The 20,425-nt window shown below is 44.2% G+C and overlaps 1 protein-coding gene across 2 annotated transcripts in view; it reads left to right on the forward strand.

Moving 5' to 3' along the window:
• The first annotated feature begins 223 nt into the window (after positions 1 to 223).
• The window catches only part of MOK (MOK protein kinase), a 133,050-nt gene continuing 112,848 nt past the window's right edge, over positions 224 to 20,425 (forward strand). Inside the window, exon 1 of one of the 2 annotated variants that reach the window (XM_033952403.1) lies at positions 224 to 473. In XM_033952403.1, coding sequence (XP_033808294.1) covers positions 467 to 473 — 7 coding nt within the window. In that variant the 5' untranslated portion in view covers positions 224 to 466. The remainder of the gene's footprint in view (positions 474 to 20,425) is intronic. The other variant, XM_033952402.1, reaches the window with a different exon arrangement.

Below are 20,425 nucleotides of genomic sequence, written 5' to 3' on the forward strand. Positions count from 1 at the left end.
TATTGAACTGCAATCTACCTCTTCAATCCTTCAAATGTACAGCATTATAGAAATGATAAATAGTAGTGGTATTTTAAAGTGGATAACGCAGTCTGAAAGGGAGGGCTTTGTTTAGTGATGGGAATTAAAAAGAGCTTATCCCTGCGCATGCTGGAAATTTGCATCCGGGGAGAAGTCCACCCCTCTCGCACTATCTCCACCCAGCCCAAAGCGTCCAACACCTCCCTTTCTCCCTCTGCCAGCGTCAGGCGGCGTCGCTGCCGCACGGCCTCCGGGATCATAGTCGGCGCAGGCGCGGTTTCCAAGGGAACCGGAAATACAACATGGCGCTCTGACGGGTCTTCCCCCTCCAGTCGGGTGCTGAGCACTGGAGGCGCCCAATTGGAATCATGTCGGTCAGGTCCAAGCTCGGGCGATAGCTAGAGCTTGGGCTCATCTCTTTGGAAGGGCCCCGACGTAACCCAGGATGAACAGTAAGCTGTCTTCCCTCGAAATGAGACGGTCGGAGGACAAGCGCCTCGGGCGGGCTGGCTGCATAATTGTAGGCTTCCGTTTTCGGCATAAACCCTGGCTCAAGGCGAAACGTTTCCCTCTGGGTGGTGCTGGTGTAATGCTTCTATTTGCTGTACATTCCGTGCCATGGTTTTCAGGTCCTGCGATTCATTCATAGAAGCCAAGCAGAGAGAATAGTGGCGTATTGCTGAAGGAAGATAGTGTAAACAGAATAAATGTAGAACGAGGCCTGGAGTAAGAACATAAGAACATAAGAAGTTGCCTCCGCTGGGGCAGACCAGAGGTCCATCCTGCCCAGTGGTCCGCTCTTGCGGCGGCCCATCAGGCCTAATTGCCTGAACAGTGTCCCTGACTAATTTTGTAACTGCCTCTAATCCTATCCCTATTACCTACCTCTACTCCTATCTGTACCCTTCAATCCCTTTGTCCTCCAGGTACCTGTCCAGACCCTCTTAGAAACCCTGTAGCGTGCTCCTGCTTATCACATCCTCCGATAGCGCGTTCCATGTATCCACCACCCTCTGAGTGAAGAAGAACTTCCTGGTGTTTGCTCTAAACCTTTCCCCTTTCAATTTCTCTGAGTGCCCCCTTGTACTTGTGGTTCCCCGTAATTTGAAAAATCTGTCCCTGTCTACTCTTTCTATGCCCTTCATGATCTTGAAGGTTTCTATCATGTCTCCTCTAAGTCTCCGCTTTTCCAGGGAGAAAAGCCCCAGCTTCTTCAGTCTGTCATTATATGAGAGGTCTTCCATACCCTTTATTAGCTTAGTTGCTCTTCTCTGGACTCTCTCAAGTACCGCCATGTCCTTCTTGAGGTACGGCGACCAGTACTGGACACAGTACTCCAGGTGCGGGCGCACCATTGCACGATACAGTGGCAGGATGACTTCCTTCGAACTGGTCGTGATACCCTTCTTAATGATGCCCAACATTCTGTTTGCCTTCCTTGAAGCTGTGGCGCACTGCGCCGACGCCTTCAATGATGTGTCTACCATCACTCCCAGGTCTCTTTCAAGGTTACTCACCCCTAGCGGTGATCCCCCCATTTTGTAAGTGAACATCGGGTTCTTTTTCCCTACATGCATGACCTTGCATTTCCCTATGTTGAAGCTCATTTGCCACTTTTTGGCCCACTCTTCCAGCACTGTCAGATCTTTTTGGAGATTTTTGCAGTCCTCCTTGCTTTCAACCCTGCTGTATAATTTGGTGTCATCCGCAAATTTAATAACCTCACATTTTGTTCCTGCTTCCAGGTCGTTAATGAATATATTGAACAGGAGCGGTCCCAGCACCGACCCCTGCAGAACTCTGCTCATGTCCCATTGCCAGTCTGAGTAATGACCCTTTATTCCAACCCTCTGTTTCCTGTCCGCCAGCCAGTTTTTGATCCATCGGTGGACCTCCCCTTGCACCCCGTGGTTCCATAGCTTCCTTAGTAGTCTTTCATGTGGTACCTTGTCGAAGGCTTTTTGGAAGTCAAGGTAAATGATGTCTATAGATTCCCCTTTATCCACCTGGCTGTTTACCCCCTCAAAGAAGTATAATAAGTTAGTGAGGCATGACCTGCCCTTGCAGAAGCCATGCTGGCTCGGCTTTAGCTGCCCAGTGTTTTCGATGTGCTCCCAGATGCAGTCTTTAATCAGCGCTTCCATCATCTTTCCCGGGACCGAGGTCAAACTCACTGGCCTGTAGTTTCCTGGGTCTCCCCTTGAGCCTTTCTTGAAGATGGGCGTGACATTTGCTATTTTCCAGTCTTCCGGAATCTCTCCAGTTTTTAAGGATAGGTTGCATATTTGTCTAAGTGGCTCAGCTATTTCATTCCTTAGTTCCTTGGGTGAATGCCGTCCGGACCTGGCGATTTGTTGCTCTTTAGCCTGTCTATCTGCCTGAGGACATCCACTTTGCTTACCTCTAGTTGGACCAGATTTTCATCCTGATCTCCTTTCGCTCAATAAAAGAGCCAGTGTTCAGTCAAGTCATGGAACGACAAAACCTTTAGGCTTAGTCCAGGATGTTATTAGTTTACTTCCAGAATACACTGGTTATGTAAGTTTACTACCGTAATTATAAAGGGTAAACAGTATTTTTCTTGTTAAAGTGGATATTGTATTTGCTGTTTTTGTTGTCGTTTTCATAATATTGTGTTGAAGTAACTTACTTGACATCTGGGAAAGCAAAAACCAGGAATGGAGTCAGGCCTAATTTACTAAGGGCTGGATTCTCCAAGCTAACTGTGCCCTTAATGATGGTTGCTAAACTGATTCCAGCTGATAAAGGCCCTGATTCACTAAACTCCATTGTTGTTGGTCGAGAGCAATCAATACACAACCGAGTTTACATACAAATGATCTGATCGGATGCATGCCCTGCAAATTCACCAATCCTATAACGATTGTCGCTAAATTGGTTTGACTGGTTTTGTGATCGTTCGTGTTCCCCAATCTGATTCACAAAACCTTGCAATCCGATGTGCTTTTCCGAGCACTCGTCCAATCTCTTATTCGATGGATCACTGTAAGAGTGATCGAAATGCATGTGCAGAGTTATCCTTGTTGGTTCTTGACGCAATGTACGCATGTGCTTGTTCTTCTCGCTTTACTACGTAGTTAGTCGGCGGTGAGGTGGTACTTTCTGGGGTTCTCTCCAGTTACCCCTCTATGATTCTGAGCATAAAAATTTTTGTAGACCTAGTTATACCATCTCCATTGCATAATTTGTAAGCATTATCTAGAGTGGTATATTTTTGTGTAGACCAGTGGTCTCAAACACGCGGCCCGGGGGCCACATGCGGCCCGCCAGGTACTATTTTGAGGCCCTCGGCATGTTTATCATAATCACAAAAGTAAAATAAAAAACAGTTTCTTGATCATGTGTCTCTTTAGCTATAAATGACAATATTATTATTAAGACTTAGCCAAAAGGAAAGATTTATAAACTATAAAGAGTTTTACCTCATGCAAATCGTCATTTCTTCAATAAGACATGAACTATTTTTTCTGAGGCCCTCCAAATACCTACAAATCCAAAATGTGGCCCTGCAAAGGATTTGAGTTGGAGACCACTGGTGTAGACAGACTACGGCCATAGAACTTCAACACGCTTTAAACCCATGCTTGAAAAACACGTGTTCGCAATGCGCATGATACAGAATATAATTCGCAAATGAGTTCTTGTGCATATCTAAAGTTATTTTATAGTTATTTTTAATAGTTGTTTTATGCGGGATTGTAACCTCGATACTGATATTTCAGGGCAGAAGAGCCGGCAAGAATAGTGAGCGACTGGTCCTCATCAGTTGCTTTTTTTTTTTTTTGGATCGGCAAACCCGATCGGTATTTCTTCTTCTGCTTTGTGATTCGATCACGGCCTACTTTTGCATGACATTCTCCTCATTAGCATGCTCGGATCTGAAAAGCACATTGGACTGCAGTTTTGTGAATTGGGTTGGGGAACACGAGCGATTGCAAAACCAGTCAAACCGATTTAGCAACAATCATTGCAGGATCGGTGAGTTTAGTGAATCGGGGCCATAGTGTACTGGTATTTTACCTGCTGATTATCAGAACTGCTTACCATGTTCTTTTCCGAGCTTCCTAGGAGTTGTTGACTCTGCCATGCAAATGTAGTACAACAAGGTCATTAATATTAAAATGGTAGTAGTAAAATGGGGGGAATGGACTGGGTGGTCTGGCAGGGGTTTGAAGGGGGGGTTGTCTGGCAGGAAGGACTGGGCATCCCTCTTGCTGGTGAAGTTGGGATTGCACAGGGAGTGTGTGTGTGTGTGGGGGGGGGGATTTGTCCAGCAGGAAGGATTAGGCATCCCCCCTGCTGGTGAAGAGTGCGATCATTCTAGGGGTTTAGGGTGGGCGGGGATGTCCAATAGGAGGGAATGGATATCCCTCTTGCCAGTGAAGAGCACGATCGTCGGGGGGTTTGGGAGGGGGTTGTCCGGTAGGAAGGATTGGGCATCCCTCTTGCTGGTGAAGTTGGGATTGCGTGGGGAGTTTGGGGGTGGGGTGCGGGGGTTGTCCAGCAGGAAGGATTAGGCATCCTTCCTGCTGGTGAAGAGCGCGATCGTTCCGGGGGTGGGAGGGGGTGTGGGGGTGGATTGTCCGGTAGGAGGGATTGGGCATCCCTCCTGCAGGTGAAGTTGCGATTGCGCGGGAAATTTCGGGGGGGGGGGGGGGGGTTGGCAGCAGGAGAGATTGGGCATCTCTCTTGCCACAATAGTTGTGGGTGTAGAGGGGTGGGTTGCCCAGGCCGCTGACCTGATTACGGCAGCTGCAATCAGCTCAGCGCCCCGATTCGGAACTTATACCTGTTTTGACTTTGTCTAAGTCAAAACGTATAAGTTCTGTCTGGCAACCTGTCAAAGTTTTTTGCTTATGGCTGCCGGACGACTAAGTCTAGGTCGGCCCACATCCTGTCTACCTCCTGCCCTATCCACTCCTCCAAAAATGCCTCTTTTCACTCTGGGTGTACAGCAGCACTAAAAAGTTCTAAGCTGATTTTAGATATGTCTAAACCAGTTTTGGTTATTGGTACTTGGATGAACCTGTCATTTTGATCTAAATACCGACGTAGGCCAGTTTTTGGAGTTTTAAAATTTTTATTATGAGCCCCTTTGTGTTTAGAGTTGCTGCTGATTTCGCTGTTTCTAGTGTGAGGTTTCTGTAAAAAATTTATGAGTTACTGTGGAATGCTCTAATTAATGATCATGCAAATTACTGCCTCGTTAAAAATTGCAATATATTAGAGGGAAGGGAGATCATATGTTCTTAATCAAGATACTGTATGAGATTGTTTCAGCTTTGCCTTTATTATGTGTGCTGTGTGAATAAAAATTTATTAAACATAAAATTGCAGTAGCAATCCATAGTTTATAGAAACATGATGGCAGATAAAGGCCCAATGGCCCATTCAGTCTGCTCGTAGCATCCACTATTGTCTCTCCCTAGGAGATCCCACCTGTCTGTCCTGTGCTTTCTTGAATTCAGACAGTCTGTCTCAACCACCTCTATCAGGAAACTATTCCACGCATCTACCATGTTTTCTGGAAAAAAAAATATATTTTCTTACTCCTGAGCCTGTCATCTCTTAACTTCATCCTATGTCCTCTCACTCTGGAGTTTTCTGTCAACTGAGAGAGACTTGCCTCATGTGCATTTATGTCACATCTACCCCTATCCTGCCTTTCCTTCAAAATATACATATTTGAGATTTTTAAATCTGTACCCATAATCCATTCGTTAATTTTTGCAAAACTCGACTACTGTAATTCCCTATTCATAGGCATCTCAAAAAAAGTGACTTCAAATCATCCAAAATACAGCGATCAAACTCATTCACAATGCACACAAATATGACCATGTAACGCCTTTATTAATCAAATCTCACTGACTCCCAGTTACTCATCGAGTCACTTTAAAAACTTTACTGTCGTCATTCAACACTCTGGCTTTGAAAGAATCGCAATTCATAGATAAATTACTCACCCTGCACAATATTCCACGTTCCCTTTGGTCGATGGACCAAAAATTGTTAACAGTCCCTTCTTTGAAAATTATTGGGACCCGATTGCAAGATATTTTTTTGGTTTTGGTGCCTCAGCTCTGGAATGGTATGCCAAAACATTTACAAGAGGAAAATAATCTGTCACGCTTTAAAAACAACCTGAAGAGCTTCCTATTTAAAGATGCCTAGTCTTTAATCTTTCTTGGAAGGGATCACCCTGTAATTCTCGCTTTATATATATATATTTTTTTTTTCTTTCTACAACTTTTCTCCCTTCTTTCTCTTTTCATATTTCTCTCCATCTCTTCTTTTTTTATTCAACTCTTTCCCCTCCCTTATCGTACTTCCCATATATGTTATCTCTTTAGTCTTTAAAAATAAACCAAATTGCAGTTCTACCTCTTCTACCCTTTTGTATCAGTTTTATTGACATGTCTATCCAGTATATTGTATTTTATATAGTGCTTGTTATAAATTTTAATTGTATGTTTTTGTTTTTTTCTTTTTTCTTATTGTATATCGCTTAGAAAATTGTGTTAAGTGTTTAATCAAATTTTATTAAAACTTGATACGCCTTATGATGAAGACTCCATCCTATTTATATCTTTTTGAAGGTGTGGTCTCTGGAATTGTACACAGTATTCTAAATAAGGTCTCACTAGTCTTAAAATGGGGCATAAGTACCTCCTTTTTCCTACTGGCCATACCTCTCCCTATGTACCCAAGCATCCTTCTAGCTTTCGAAATTAGCTTTTCAAACTGTTTGGCCGTCTTAAGATCATCACATACTATCACACCCATGTCCAACTCTTCTTCCATGCACAAAATTTCTTCACCTCCTAAACTTTACCGTTCCTTGGGTTTTGTAGCCTAAATGCAAAATGTCACTCTATCTATCAAGGTGCAAGTAGTGATCAGCTTATACACTGACAATTAGGTTAATATTTAAAAAAAAAAGTCATGGGTCTGCATCAGAAACTTCCCCACCCCTGACTTGACCATTGACACCCCTCACCCTCAACATAAAATATTAGAGTATTCCTGGTGGTCTAGTGCAATAATTCTCAACTGGCTGGTGGTCCAGGTTAGGTTTTGGTTTTCAGGATATCTCTCTAAAGAACATTAGAACATAAGAATTGCCGCTGCTGGGTCAGACCAGTGGTCCATCGTGCCAAGCAGTCCGCTCACGAGGCAGCCCCCAGGTCAAAGACCAGTGCTCTAAAAGAATCCAGCCTCACCTGCGTACGTTCCAGTTTAGCAGGAACTTGTCTAACTTTGTCTTGAATCCCTGGAGGGTGTTTTCCCCTATAACAGACTCCGGAAGAGCATTCCAGTTTTCTACCACTCTCTGGGTGAAGAAGAACTTCCTTACGTTTGTACGGAATCTATCTCCTTTCAACTTTAGAGAGTGCCCTCTCGTTCTCCCTACCTTGGAGAGGGTGAACAATCTGTCTTTATCTACTAAGTTAATTCCCTTCAGTATTTTGAATGTTTGGATCAGGTCCCCTCTCAGTCTCCTCTTTTCAAGAGAGAAGAGGCCCAGTTTCTCCAATCTCTCACTGTACGGCAACTCCTCCAGCCCCTTAATCATTTTAGTTGCTCTTCTCTGAACCCTTTCGAGTGTCCTTCTTCATGTTAGCTCAAGACAGATTTGTCTATAGAGGGCATGCGAATCTCTCATGTATAATCATTCAGGATATCCTGAAAACCCAACTGGCTAGTGTTTGAGAACCACTGGTCTAGGATACTCCCCTAGACCCATTCCATATTTCTCTTTCAAGACTGGGAAGCAGAAGTGATTTTGGGAACCTTTGGTTTATGGAACAAATTCAGGAACATAAAAATTGCCTAACTGGAACAGACTGAAGGTCCATCAGCCCAGTATCCTGTTTCCAACAGTGGCCAATCCAGGTCGCAAGTACCTGGCAAGATCCCAAAGTAAAAAAAAATAAAAATATTTTATTATGCTTGTCCTAGGAATAAGATGGCTTGGGGAAATGCACTGCTTAATAATAGCTTATGGACTTCTCTTTTAGGAAATTATCCAAACCTTTTTTTTAAACCCTGCTAAACTAAACTGCTTTCACCACATTCTCTGGTAACAAACTCCAGAGTTTAATTATTCATTGAGTGAAGAAATATTTTATCCAGTTTGTTTTAAATCTAGCACTTAGTAGCTTTATTACATGCCTCTTAGAACTAGTTTTTTATTTTTGGAAGAGTATACAAGTTATTCACATCTACTTGTTCCACTCCACTCAGTATTTTATAGACCTCTATCATTATCTCCCCTGAACCCTCTTTTCTTCATGCTGAAGAGCCCTAGCCACTTTAGCCTTTCCTCATAGGGAAGTCGTTCCATCCCTTTTATAATTTTTGTCATCCTTCTCTGTAACTTTTCTAATTCCGGTATATCTTTTTTGAGCTGTGGTGACCAGAATTGCACACCATAGAGAAATACAAAGGAAATTGCCTAGGGTGCAATATTTATACCAGTCAGTTTTCCCTCCAAGTTGAGGTCACCTCATAGCATTATGTTACTAGTAAGGAGAACTCTACCATTCCTGGATTCTATTATGTCCCTTCCGGATTCTATACGCCAGGTGTTCAACCTGGGAGTTGCAGAAATCCAAACACTTTTCTGAGCACATGCTCCACCTCCTTACCCTGAGAGCTTGAAAACATATCCAGTTACAATTTCTGCAAGCAACCAGTGCAGAAGTCTTTTGCAGCTGCTCTGCTTCTTTTTCTTGGTTTTTTTCGCTTAAAGTTCACAATTCATTGCTGTTGCCGGCTTCAGGTCTTCCTCTCTGGCGGGTCCTGTCTTCATGAAAACAGGAAGTAGGCAGACCCATCAGAGAGGAAGGCCTGAAGCCGGCAACAGCAGCGAATTGTAAATGCTGCTGCTGTCCGAAGAAGCCAGGCCTTAACAACAAAGCTCCCTCCAGCGTTGGCAGCCGCAAGAGCCATCTAGCGAGGGAGGGAAACTGCTGGACCACCAGGCTTTTTTTTTTTTTTAAATTACCAACGATGGCAGCAGTGCTGGGGGGTGGAGGGTTTGAAAAGGTACAGCGGCGGTGGTGCTGGGGGAGTTTGAAAAGCTGTCGGCCGTGAAGTATGCTGCTTGCATCAACTTAAAAAACTTACCGATGGCGGCATTGCTGGGGGGGAGGGTTTGAAAAGGTGCAGCGGCGGCGGTGCTGGGGGCTTTGAAAAGCTGCTCGATGTCAACTTCGGCTGTGATGCATCGAACTTTGTAAGCGCGCATGCGCACTCTTGCCGGCCACAGCCCGACAGATCAGGGAAGCATGCGGTAAGAGTGCGCATGCGCGCTTAGAATTTTATTATATAGATAGTCTAAAGTTGATAATACAATAGATTGAACCAGTAACCAAAAAGATTCGCTGTCAAAAAACTTTTTAATGGTTTTTAATTTCCATAAAAGTGCATACTTTTTTAAATTAATAAATCTGTATGTTTCCTAAAAGTTAATGTGCTATCCAAAGTAACCCCCAGAATTTTCAAATTAGACGCTATATTGAAATTTTGGCCCTTCAGTTGGATACTTTTTTCTTGAATTGTCTCATTAGGGCTTGCCAAAAAAAAACCTTGTTTTTTTCAGGATTAAGCTTCAACCTAACCTCTAGCATCCATAATTCTACCTTTTCTAAGATTATAAAAATTTGAGTAATCAATTCATTTGAGATGTTCTTACAAGGTAGCAATATAGAGAGTCGTCTGCATAAATGTAAAACATTACTTCTACACTTTGGAATAAATGCGCCAGGGACACTAAATAGACATTAAACAACTTTGGGGATAAAGGAGAGCCCTGCGGTACTCCGTATGAGTTCCTCCAAGAGGGAGAATATTTCTCATCAGAAAACACTTTATATGTTCTTTGTTCTAAGAACCCTCTGAACCAATTTTGTACCTTACCACTGATCCCGATTGAGTCCAAGCAGTTTAACAGTAGATTATGATCCACTAAATCGAAAGTGCTGCTTAGATCCAATTGCAGGATCAGGGCACTTGTACCAGTACTGAACAGAATGGTGAGTTGATTTAATAGTGATGTTATTACTGATTCTGTACTGTGTCCAGAACGAAACCCGGATTGATTTTCATGTAGAATATTATATTTCTCTAAATAATTCACCAATTCGGCATTCACCAGTCCCTCCATTAGTTTTTCAAATAATGGGATATTTGCAACTGGCCTATAGTTTTTTTTCGCTAGCAAGTGACTCCTAGTTTTTTACTATAGGGGTTATTATTTTTCCTAGGTTTTTTTCAAATTGTCCGGACTGTAATTGAGAAGTCCATTTATAGAGATGAGTTCTAAAGGTTGGCGAGGCATTCATCAATACGTTCCTTGGACATATATCTAAACGACAATATTTTTTTGCATACTTTGAATATAATTTGCTAAAAAGTTTCCAATCTGGGATAGCAAATTTTTCCCACATAATATCTATCCTAATTCCCTCTTGTTGTCCTATTGGATTAATTAAATTGATGTCTTGATCATTCTTATTTTGGTTACTAAAAGTAGTTTGTAAGTCATCCATTTTATCTTTAAAAAATGTTGCTAAATCATCATCAGATGGAATATTTTCCTTATTTGGACGCTTCTTAGAGTCTGTCTCAAATAGCCCATGAACCAGTTTAAAAATTTTAGCTCTCTACTATTTACCTTTATGTCTCCTATCTTTTCCTTAGAATATCTACTACTCTTTTCCGTAATCATATTTTTATATTCTCTAAGTTTCATTCTCCAATTAGTTCTATCTTCTACTTTACCTTATTTCAACCAAATCTTCTCCTTCCGTCTGCATACCCTTTTTAGTTCTAATAATTCTGCATCGAACCAATTATTATGTATTTTGTCTCGCCTGACTATTTTTTTGTAAGATGCTATTTCATCTAAAATTTGAATGCTTAAAATTTCCCAATAAGATAAAAAATTTTCTTCTTGTCCCTCTATATTTCTCAATTCGTAGTGTGACCAGAATTCTACATGATCTACTTTACCCCTTCCCATAACTTCTATCTTCTTATTCCTAAGCCTTGAATTATTGCTTACTTTACCCTGTTTTTTTGCCATTTTAAATAGACATTACATAAACGGTGATCTGACCAAACTGTATCGTTCCATGTTACCTCTTCTAAATCAATTTTAATATTTGAATGAGCTTTTGTAGAAAATGTCACCAAATCTAAATGGTGGCCTTTCACATGTGTTTTTTCATGTTTTGGTAATATAAAATCCAAACTCTTTAAAAAAAGAAAATAAATCATCTGTATCTGTATTTTCCTGGTCCATATGAATATTTATATCACCCAACAAGAGGTGATATAGTCCAAGCATTGAACTTGATAAAACAAATTCATGAAAATCTTCTCTCACTAAATTCCATTTTTTAGGAGGAATGTAAAACAAAGTAACTATTAAAAATTCATCCAATGATTCCTGAGACATTCTACAAGTTAAAAATTCGCAATTGGAAGTTGATATAGAATCCATTACTTTAAAATCAAATTGATCTTTCAATATTATTGCCAGACCCCCACCTCTTTTAGTACTTCTAGCTAATGAAATTATTTTATAATCCTACGGTAAAAATCATTTATGATCACATCATTATCAGAAATCATCTATGTTTCTAAAAGTAATGTAATGTCTGGCTTTGTTTCCTCTAACCAGTCTCGTATCAAAATTGTTTTATTTCTAATTGACCGTATATTCACATATGTACACTTTAAATTGGAGAACTCTGTTCCATATGATCTCGCAATAAAGTTTAAACTTATGCCTCTCCTGTCTCCTGACACTGCTTCTATATTGAATCTGACTGATACCCTTGCCAGGATTAGTCAAATTTGCTACCCTGAGAGTCCAGATTTGGATGCTGATTCTTCTATCCACAGACCTTTAAAGCATGGTTCTGCCACCCTTTTATTGCTGATGTTCTGAAACAGCTCAAATTGGATTCTCCACCTTCCAACTTATTTCCATCACTTCTACAGCCTTTGGTCTGGCTACAGAACAATGGGAAACCCCAGAAAGCTCTTTCCGACCTTCTACGGCTATGTTTAATAAAGCTTTATCCCCTGACTCCTAATTTTCAGAAGATTTTTGAACAGCCTAAGGTGGATTCCTCCATAGTGCAGGTTATCTGGCTCACAGCCCTCCCTAGGGATGGGGGAATGCTGCTTCAGGACTCTCAGGCTTGCAGGGTGGACATTATGTTGGAAAGCTTTTTGAAGTGGTGTCTTTAGGTATCAAAGTGGTGGCGGCCGCTTCCTTTACGGCGCAAGCCTGTCATGCTAGACTGTGCAGTGCTTCCTCTGTGGAGGTGCATGCCTATCCTCAGCTGGGATGGATGGTGCGGCTTATGTGGCAAACACCTTTCCTGCTCTCTTCATGTTCTTAATAAAGTTTCTGCTTATGCAATGTCTACGCGCCGGACTCTTTGTGTTTGTCATTGGGCTGGGAACGCTTCCTCAAAGTCCACTTTCAGCAGACTTCCTTTCCAGGGCCAGCTTCTTTTTGGTGAAGATGACCTTATCACTAGTGTGGCTGAGCACTGCCCTATGTCTCTCAATGTGAACAAGTTTCACTGGACGTCGGGAGGGGGGTTGTAGTAATTTTGTTCTTTACACAAGTGAAGTCAGGGATCTGTAGGTCTTCCTCCTAAGAGATATTTCTCAGGCTACTGCCCTCATTATCACAGTTTTAATTCTAGGTGTCCTCAGGTTCCCATTCAGTGGCTGTGCCCAAACAAGCCCTGATTATGCTAGGGGTCAGGTGAGGTTTCCTCGTATCAGAGGCCGACTTCTCAGTTTTATCAGGTGTGGACTCGGGTTTCATGGATCAATGGGTGCTAGCCATCCTTCGGAAGGGGCACGAGTTAAACCTCTTTTGCCTGCCTCCGGATTTGTTTCTGGACTCTGGCAGGTCGGCTGGAAAAGGAGTTCAGGGTCCGCGATACTCTGCAGCGTCTTTTAAACATCAAAGCAATGGAACCTGTTCTAGAACATGAATTGAGTTTAGTCAGATACTCCTTACACTTCATAGAAAGGCTCAGAGGATTGGAGACCCATTCTGGATCTACGTCAGCCCACTGCTTCTTGCGGATTCCTCATTTCCACATGGAAACAGTGAACACAGTGTTAGCTGCTGTCTCTCCAGGAGATCTTTTGGCATCCTTGGATCTCACAAGGGCTTACCTCTGTATTTTAGTCTACTCGGAACATCGCAGATTTCTGCATTTTCCATGCTCTGCAACAGCATTTCCAGTTTGCAGCTCTGACCTTTGGCCTCATAATGGCAACCCACACTTTCACCAAGGTGATGGTATTTGTGGCTGCCTTTCTCTGCTGGCAGAAGTTCCAGGTCCATCCTTTCTTGAACAACCTACTAGCCCGCCTAGCCCGCCTACTCCACAGGGCTTTAAACTAGGTAAGTCGGGGGAGGGTACAGGCACAAACAATATACCAGGCGAACTAAAATGCCAATACATTTATGAGGCTGAGGAAAGTAGACACCGAAATTCTGGGTCAGGGGTGAGTGCACACACTTTTGAGTCGGGAGTAGGGTCACATCATATTTATGGGTCACATTGTAATTTTGGGTCTAGGAGGAGTACACACTGTAGTTCTGGGTATATGGGGAGTACACATTGTGGTTCTGAGTCTCAGGAAAGCACAAATAACGCAAACAATGCTAAAGGTGTTCAAATAGCTCAAACAGGAATATCCCCACTGAGACGTAACAAAAATATAACATGGAGGGCTATGTACGTCAACGCACACAGTTTAGGAAACAAGATCCTGGAATTGGAAACAGAAATAAGGAATGCCGACCTGGATGTGGTGGCGATATCCGAAACCTGGCTCACAGACTCCCACGGGTGGGACATGGTCATACCGGGTTACAACTTGCTTCGCCGGGACAGAGAGGGTAGGATGGGAGGGGGTGTAGCATTATATACTAAAGATGACATTAAGGTTACGAGAATCTCAGATGTCCAGTATACTGGGGAATCCCTTTGGGTTAATTTGGCCAGAGGGAAGGACAAATGCTTGTATCTTGGCGTAATTTACAGACCCCCAAGACAACAGGATGACCTGGATATGGAAATAATCGAAGATATAGAAAATATCACCTTGCGTGGGGACACAGTATTGCTAGGTGACTTCAACATGCCTGATGTGGATTGGGTTACACTTACCTCTGCTTCCGGCAGCAGCAGGAGGCTATTAAACTCTATGAAAGGAGCAAGCCTCAGGCAACTGGTGTTGGAACCGACAAGGGATCAGGCAATACTGGACCTGATACTTACCAATGGAGAAAGTGTCACAGAGGTCTCGGTGGGCGACACATTGGCCTCCAGTGACCACAACATGGTATGGTTTAATATCAGGAAAGGTTTCACTAAATCTACTACACTAACCAAAGTCCTCAAATTCAAGGACACAAATTTCAAAGAAATGGGAGACTTCGTTCACCAGGCGCTACAAAGCCAAGAAGAAACCGATAACGTGGAAGACATGTGGTCGACTTTGAAAGCAACCATACAAGAAGCAACAAACCGCTATGTAAAATCAGTAAGTAAACGGCGAAGGAACAATAAGCCACAGTGGTTTACTGTGGAGATCTCAGACCTGATCAAGGAGAAGAAAAAAGCATTCATCTCTTACAAACAATCGGGGAAGCAGGACTCTAGAGCAGACTACCTGGCCAAATCAAAAGCCGTCAAAACAGCAGTCAGGGAGGCTAAATTCCTCATGGAGGAGTCTCTAGCAAAGAACATCCAGAAGGGAGATAAATCCTTCTTCAGGTATATCGGTGATAGAAGAAAAAACTCAGGCGGGATTGTACGTCTTAGGAAACCAGACGGAGACTATGTGGAAAAGGATTCGGAAAAAGCCCAACTATTAAATGAATACTTCTGCTCAGTCTTCACCCGAGAAGCGCCAGGGCTCGGCCCTCAGCTACAGACAAGGGTTGGCTCAGTTGACCCGTTTAGTAACTTTGAGTTTACGCCCAGCAGTGTCTACGGTGAGCTGTCAAAGCTCAAGGTTAACAAAGCAATGGGGCCGGACAACCTGCATCCCAGGGTGCTAAGGGAGCTGAGTGATGTCTTGGCGGAGCCACTGTCTGCGCTCTTCAACCTCTCCCTTAGTACAGGCAGCGTCCCGTTGGACTGGAGGACAGCTAACGTCATTCCACTCCACAAGAAAGGCTCCAAGATGGAGACAGCAAACTACAGACCAGTGAGTCTAACATCGATAGTGAGCAAACTAATGGAAACTCTAATCAAACACCAATTAGATAAGATCCTGGATGAGGAGAATCTACGGGATCCCCGACAACATGGATTTACTAAGGGGAGATCCTGCCAATCCAACCTGATCAGCTTCTTTGACTGGGTGACGGGGAAGCTGGATATTGGGGAGTCCCTGGACATCGTGTACCTGGACTTTAGCAAAGCATTCGATAGCGTACCGCACCGCAGGTTACTGAGCAAGATGAGTTCTATAGGATTAGGTGACACATTGACGAAATGGGTTGGGAGCTGGCTTGGAGGTAGGCTCCAAAGGGTGGTGGTGAATGGCACCCCCTCCGAAATGACGGAGGTGATTAGTGGAGTACCACAGGGCTCAGTCTTGGGCCCAATCCTATTCAACATCTTTATAAGAGACTTGGCAGAAGGGCTTCGAGGTAAAATAACATTATTCGCCGATGACGCCAAACTGAGTAATGTAGTGGGCAAATGCACAACAGACGAAGATTCAGTGCCCGACAACATGATGCACGACCTATTCCTATTGCCATGTCCTAGAGCGATGGTCTAGGACATGGCAACTCAACTTCAATGCCAAAAAATGCAAAGTTATGCACCTGGGCAGCCAGAATCCATGCAAGTCTTATACCCTTAATGGCGAGATCCTAGCAAAAACGGAAGCAGAACGAGACTTGGGGGTAATCGTCAGTGAGGACATGAAGTCTGCCAATCAAGTGGAGCAGGCTTCGTCCAAGGCAAGACAAATCATGGGCTGCATACGAAGGGGTTTCGTCAGTCGTAAGGCGGAAGTCATTATGCCATTGTATAGATCCATGGTGAGGCCCCACCTGGAATACTGTGTGCAATTCTGGAGGCCGCATTATCGCAAGGATGTGCTGAGACTGGAGTCGGTGCAAAGAATGGCCACCCGGATGGTCTCGGGACTCAAGGAGCTACCATACGAAAAACGGCTTGACAAATTACAGCTATACTCGCTCGAGGAGCGCAGAGAGAGGGGGAACATGATCGAGACGTTCAAGTATCTTACGGGCCGCATCGAGGCGGAGGAAGATATCTTCTTTTTCAAGGGTCCCACGACAACAAGAGGACATCCGTTGAAAATCAGGGGCGGGAAACTACGAGGTGACACCAGGAAATTCTTTTTCACTGAAAGAGTGGTTGATCGCTGGAATAGTCTTCCACTACAGGTGATTGAGGCCAGCAGCGTGCCTGATTTTAAGGCAAAATGGGATCGGCACATGGGATCTATTCACAGGGCAAAGGTAGGGGAGGGACATTAAGGTGGGCAGACTAGATGGGCCGTGGGCCCTTATCTGCCGTCTATTTCTATGTTTCTATGTTTCTAACTGGTTGATCCGGGCTCCATCTTGTCAGGAGTGTGAAAGTGCAATGGAGATGATGGTGTCTCTGCTGCAGGCATTGGCAACTTCAGGAGGTGCTGCTTGACGCTCTTCCTGGTCCCTGGTGTATCTGGGCCTTCTCTTTGACAGACAGGGTTGTGTGTTTCTTCCTAATGCATGTTGACAGAAATTTCAACAATAGATCAGAGTTCTCCTGGACCGTTCAGCTACCATGGCCTTGCATTATCTGCAGGTTCTGGGGGTCAATGGCAGCTTCCTTGGAGGTGGTCCCCTGGGCCAGCGCACACATGCGCCCTTTATAGGAGTCCCTCCTCTCTTGGTGGTCTCTGCACTGTCATTTCCTTCAGATGCTGCTCCCCTGGATGGAGCCAGCTCACAGCAACTTAAGCTGGTGGCTTCGGAGGGGCGCTCTGCTAGGGCAGGCTTCTTTTGATTTAAGAATGGATGACTCTTATGATAGATGCCAGCCTGCCAGCCTGTTGGGTTGTTCACTGCGGGGGCCATTCCTTTCAATCGTCTGGAGCTTCAGGCTCTTTGGCTGGTGCTACTCTCTTTCCAGCCCCTTATGGAAGGAAAAGTGGTGTGAGTATTCTTCCACAACACCATGGCGGTGGCATGCATAAGTCGTCATGGGGGCACAAGAAGCACTTCTTTGGGCTAGGAGGCTCGCACACTGCTTTGCTGGGCTGACGCACATCTTCTTTCTCTTTTAGCGACCCATGTGGCCGGAGTCGATAATGTTCAGGTGGACTTATCAGGCAACAGCTCCTGAACTCGGGAGAATGATTTCTCTCACGGAAGGCGTTCCATCTGATTGTACAGCACTGGGGTCAGCCCTAGATGGACTTGATGTCTTCAACAGAGAACTCGAAGGCCAGGCGCTTTTTCAGTTGATGAACAGCGTGGAAGCCTAGATCTGGATTCCTTGGTTCAGCCCTGGCCAGCTTAGGAGCTCCTGTAAGTATTCCCTCAATGGCCTCTGGTTGGTCGGGTCATCTGCCGGATAGCAACGCATCCCAGCATCCCAGTCTGGCCTCATTGCCTATGGTATGTGGATCTCATCTGTCTTCAATGGGACGGGATGCTCCAGCTCCCTTTTCATCACTCTCTTCTCAGTCAGGAGCTGGTACCCATGGAGAATCCACAGTGCTTTGGTCTTACGGCATGGCTCTGGAGTGCTCAGCCTTGATGAAGCACGGTTATTCGGATGTAGTTATCTTGACTCTTTTGCGCTCAAAGTACTTGTCTTCTATGGCTTCTTTTGCCATAGCCTTGCAGGCTTTACAATTATGATGTGCTTGGGATCAGGTGGAGACTGAGAGGGCACCCCTTTCAGTGGTCCTGACTTTTCTTCAGGAGGGCCTAGAAAACAGTTTAGCGGTGGCCTCCCTTAAAGTTCAGGTTGCAGGCCTTTCATGGTTTACAGAATGCAGAGGCACTAGTTCGCTTCCTGCTCAACCAAATGGGCTAGGTTTATGAAAGGGGCGCTTTGTTTGCGACCTCCTTTGCGTCTTTCTTTCCCTTTGTGGAATCTTACCATTGTTCTGCAGACCTTGGAGAAATCCATTCGAACTACTGAAGGATGCAATAGGTCACGAGCGGAGTTCCACAGGGATCGGTGCTGGGACCGCTCCTGTTCAATATATTTATTAACGACTTGGAGACGGGGGCGAAATGTGAGGTTATTAAATTTGCTGATGACACCAAACTCTGCAGCAGGGTTAGAACCACGGAAGACTGCGAAGACCTACAAAGGGACCTAACGAGACTGGAAGAGTGGGCAAAAAAGTGGCAAATGAGTTTTTTAACATAGAGAAATGTAAGGTCATGCATGTAGGGAAAAAGAACTCAATGTTCAGCTACAAAATGGGGGGATCATTGCTAGGGGTGAGCAACCTTGAAAGAGACCTGGGGATGATGGTGGACACAACATTGAAAGCATCGGCACAGTGTGCGATAGCCTCAAAGAAAGCGAACAGAATGTTGGGTATCATTAAAAAGGGTAAAAAGGACGAAGGAAGTCAACATGCCACTGTATCGTGCAATGATGTGCCCGCACCTGGAGTACTGTGTCCAGTACTGGTCGCCGTACCTCAAGAAGGACATGGCAGTACTTGAGGGGGTCCAGAGAAGAGCGACTAAACTGATAAAAGGTATGGAAAACTTTTCATACGCTGACAGGTTGAAAATGCTGGGGCTGTTCTCCCTAGAGAAGAGGAGATTTAGAGGAGACATGATAGAAACCTTCAAAATCCTGAAGGGCATAGAGAAGGTAGATAGGGACAGATTTTTCAGACTGTGGGGAACCACAAGTACTAGGGGTCACTCGGAGAAATTGAAAGGGGACAGTTTAGAACAAATGCTAGGAAGTTCTTTTTTACCCAGAGGGTGGTGGACACATGGAACGCGCTTCCGGAGGTTGTGATAGGCCAGAGCACAGTACAGGGGTTCAAGGAAGGTTTAGATAGGTTCCTAAAGGAAAAAGGGATTGAGGGATACAGATAGAAGCAGAGGTAGGTTATAGAAATGGTCAGGAACCACTTCACAGGTCATGGACCTGATGGGCCGCCGCGGGAGTGGACCACTGGGCGCGATGGACTTGTGGTCTGACCCAGTGGAGGCAACTTCTTATGTTCTTATGTTTTTCTCTTCTGGATTTAACAATCAAGACTATCTTTCTGGTCGCCATAGACTCAGCAGACTCTTTCATGTGGGAAACCTTTTCTCCGTATTAGGTATGAGGAGTTGTTCTCCGCATTGTATCTTCTTTTCTGCCGAAGGTGGTATCAACCTTCCATGTCAACTGAGAGGTTTGTTTGCCTGCGTTTCCTTCCATAGGTTTGGAGTGCAAGGATCAGATCTTACGCAAGTTGGATGTCTGGAGAGTCTTGCTCCACTATTTGGAGAGGACTAATGCTTTCAGGTTGTCTGATCACCATTTTTATCCTGACTGCTGCGCCTTGCTGTGGTCGGCTGGCGTCCAAATCCTTGATCATTCGATGGATTCAAATGGCCATTTCCGCAACATCCATCCTCGCAGCAGGCAGCTGCCGATTTTGCTTAAAGCTCACTTGACTAGAAGTGAGGCTGCATCGTAGGCAGAGTCTCGCATGATTCATCTTGATGAAATTTGCAGGGTGGCTCCTTGGTCCTCTTTTCATACTTTTACCCAGTTGTACTGAGTGGATGTGGCAGCTCATTCTGATGCTGCTTTTGGGACCTCATTGTTGAGGGCCAGCTCTTCTGTCCCTTCCTAGATGTTCCTATTGCTTTGGTACATCACCTAGCTTATGGAATCTGGAAGGGACATAATAGAATAGAAGATTAAGTTTCTACCTTCGATAATCTTCTTTCTGTTAGTCCCTGTAGGATTTCATATGACATGTCCTCTCTGTATGCATTCAGTTGTTGAATAACCTACTTCTGTCTCCCTCGATTGTTCTCCTTGCAGACTTGAAGTCTTTCCAGCCAGTTGATGGATCCTCTGAGCAGTATTCCCCTTCTATGAGTAGGCTTTGCTTAAGACTATCTCATGTGGGTGCTTGTTGCATGCAGTAGGTTAGTTCTCCATTGTTCCTCAATGTTTGGCTGGATTGTCTTTGTGCATGTTTATTACTTGTTTCATGTTTTGCAGAGCAGAACAGTTCAGACTTAGTTTGTGTTGCTGGGGATCTTACCCTGTACTCCCTTACTCCCTTGTCATGGATTTGTTTAGGTATGTTA

Source organism: Geotrypetes seraphini, chromosome 7 (genome assembly GCF_902459505.1).
Source record: "Geotrypetes seraphini chromosome 7, aGeoSer1.1, whole genome shotgun sequence".
NCBI lineage: Eukaryota > Metazoa > Chordata > Amphibia > Gymnophiona > Dermophiidae > Geotrypetes > Geotrypetes seraphini.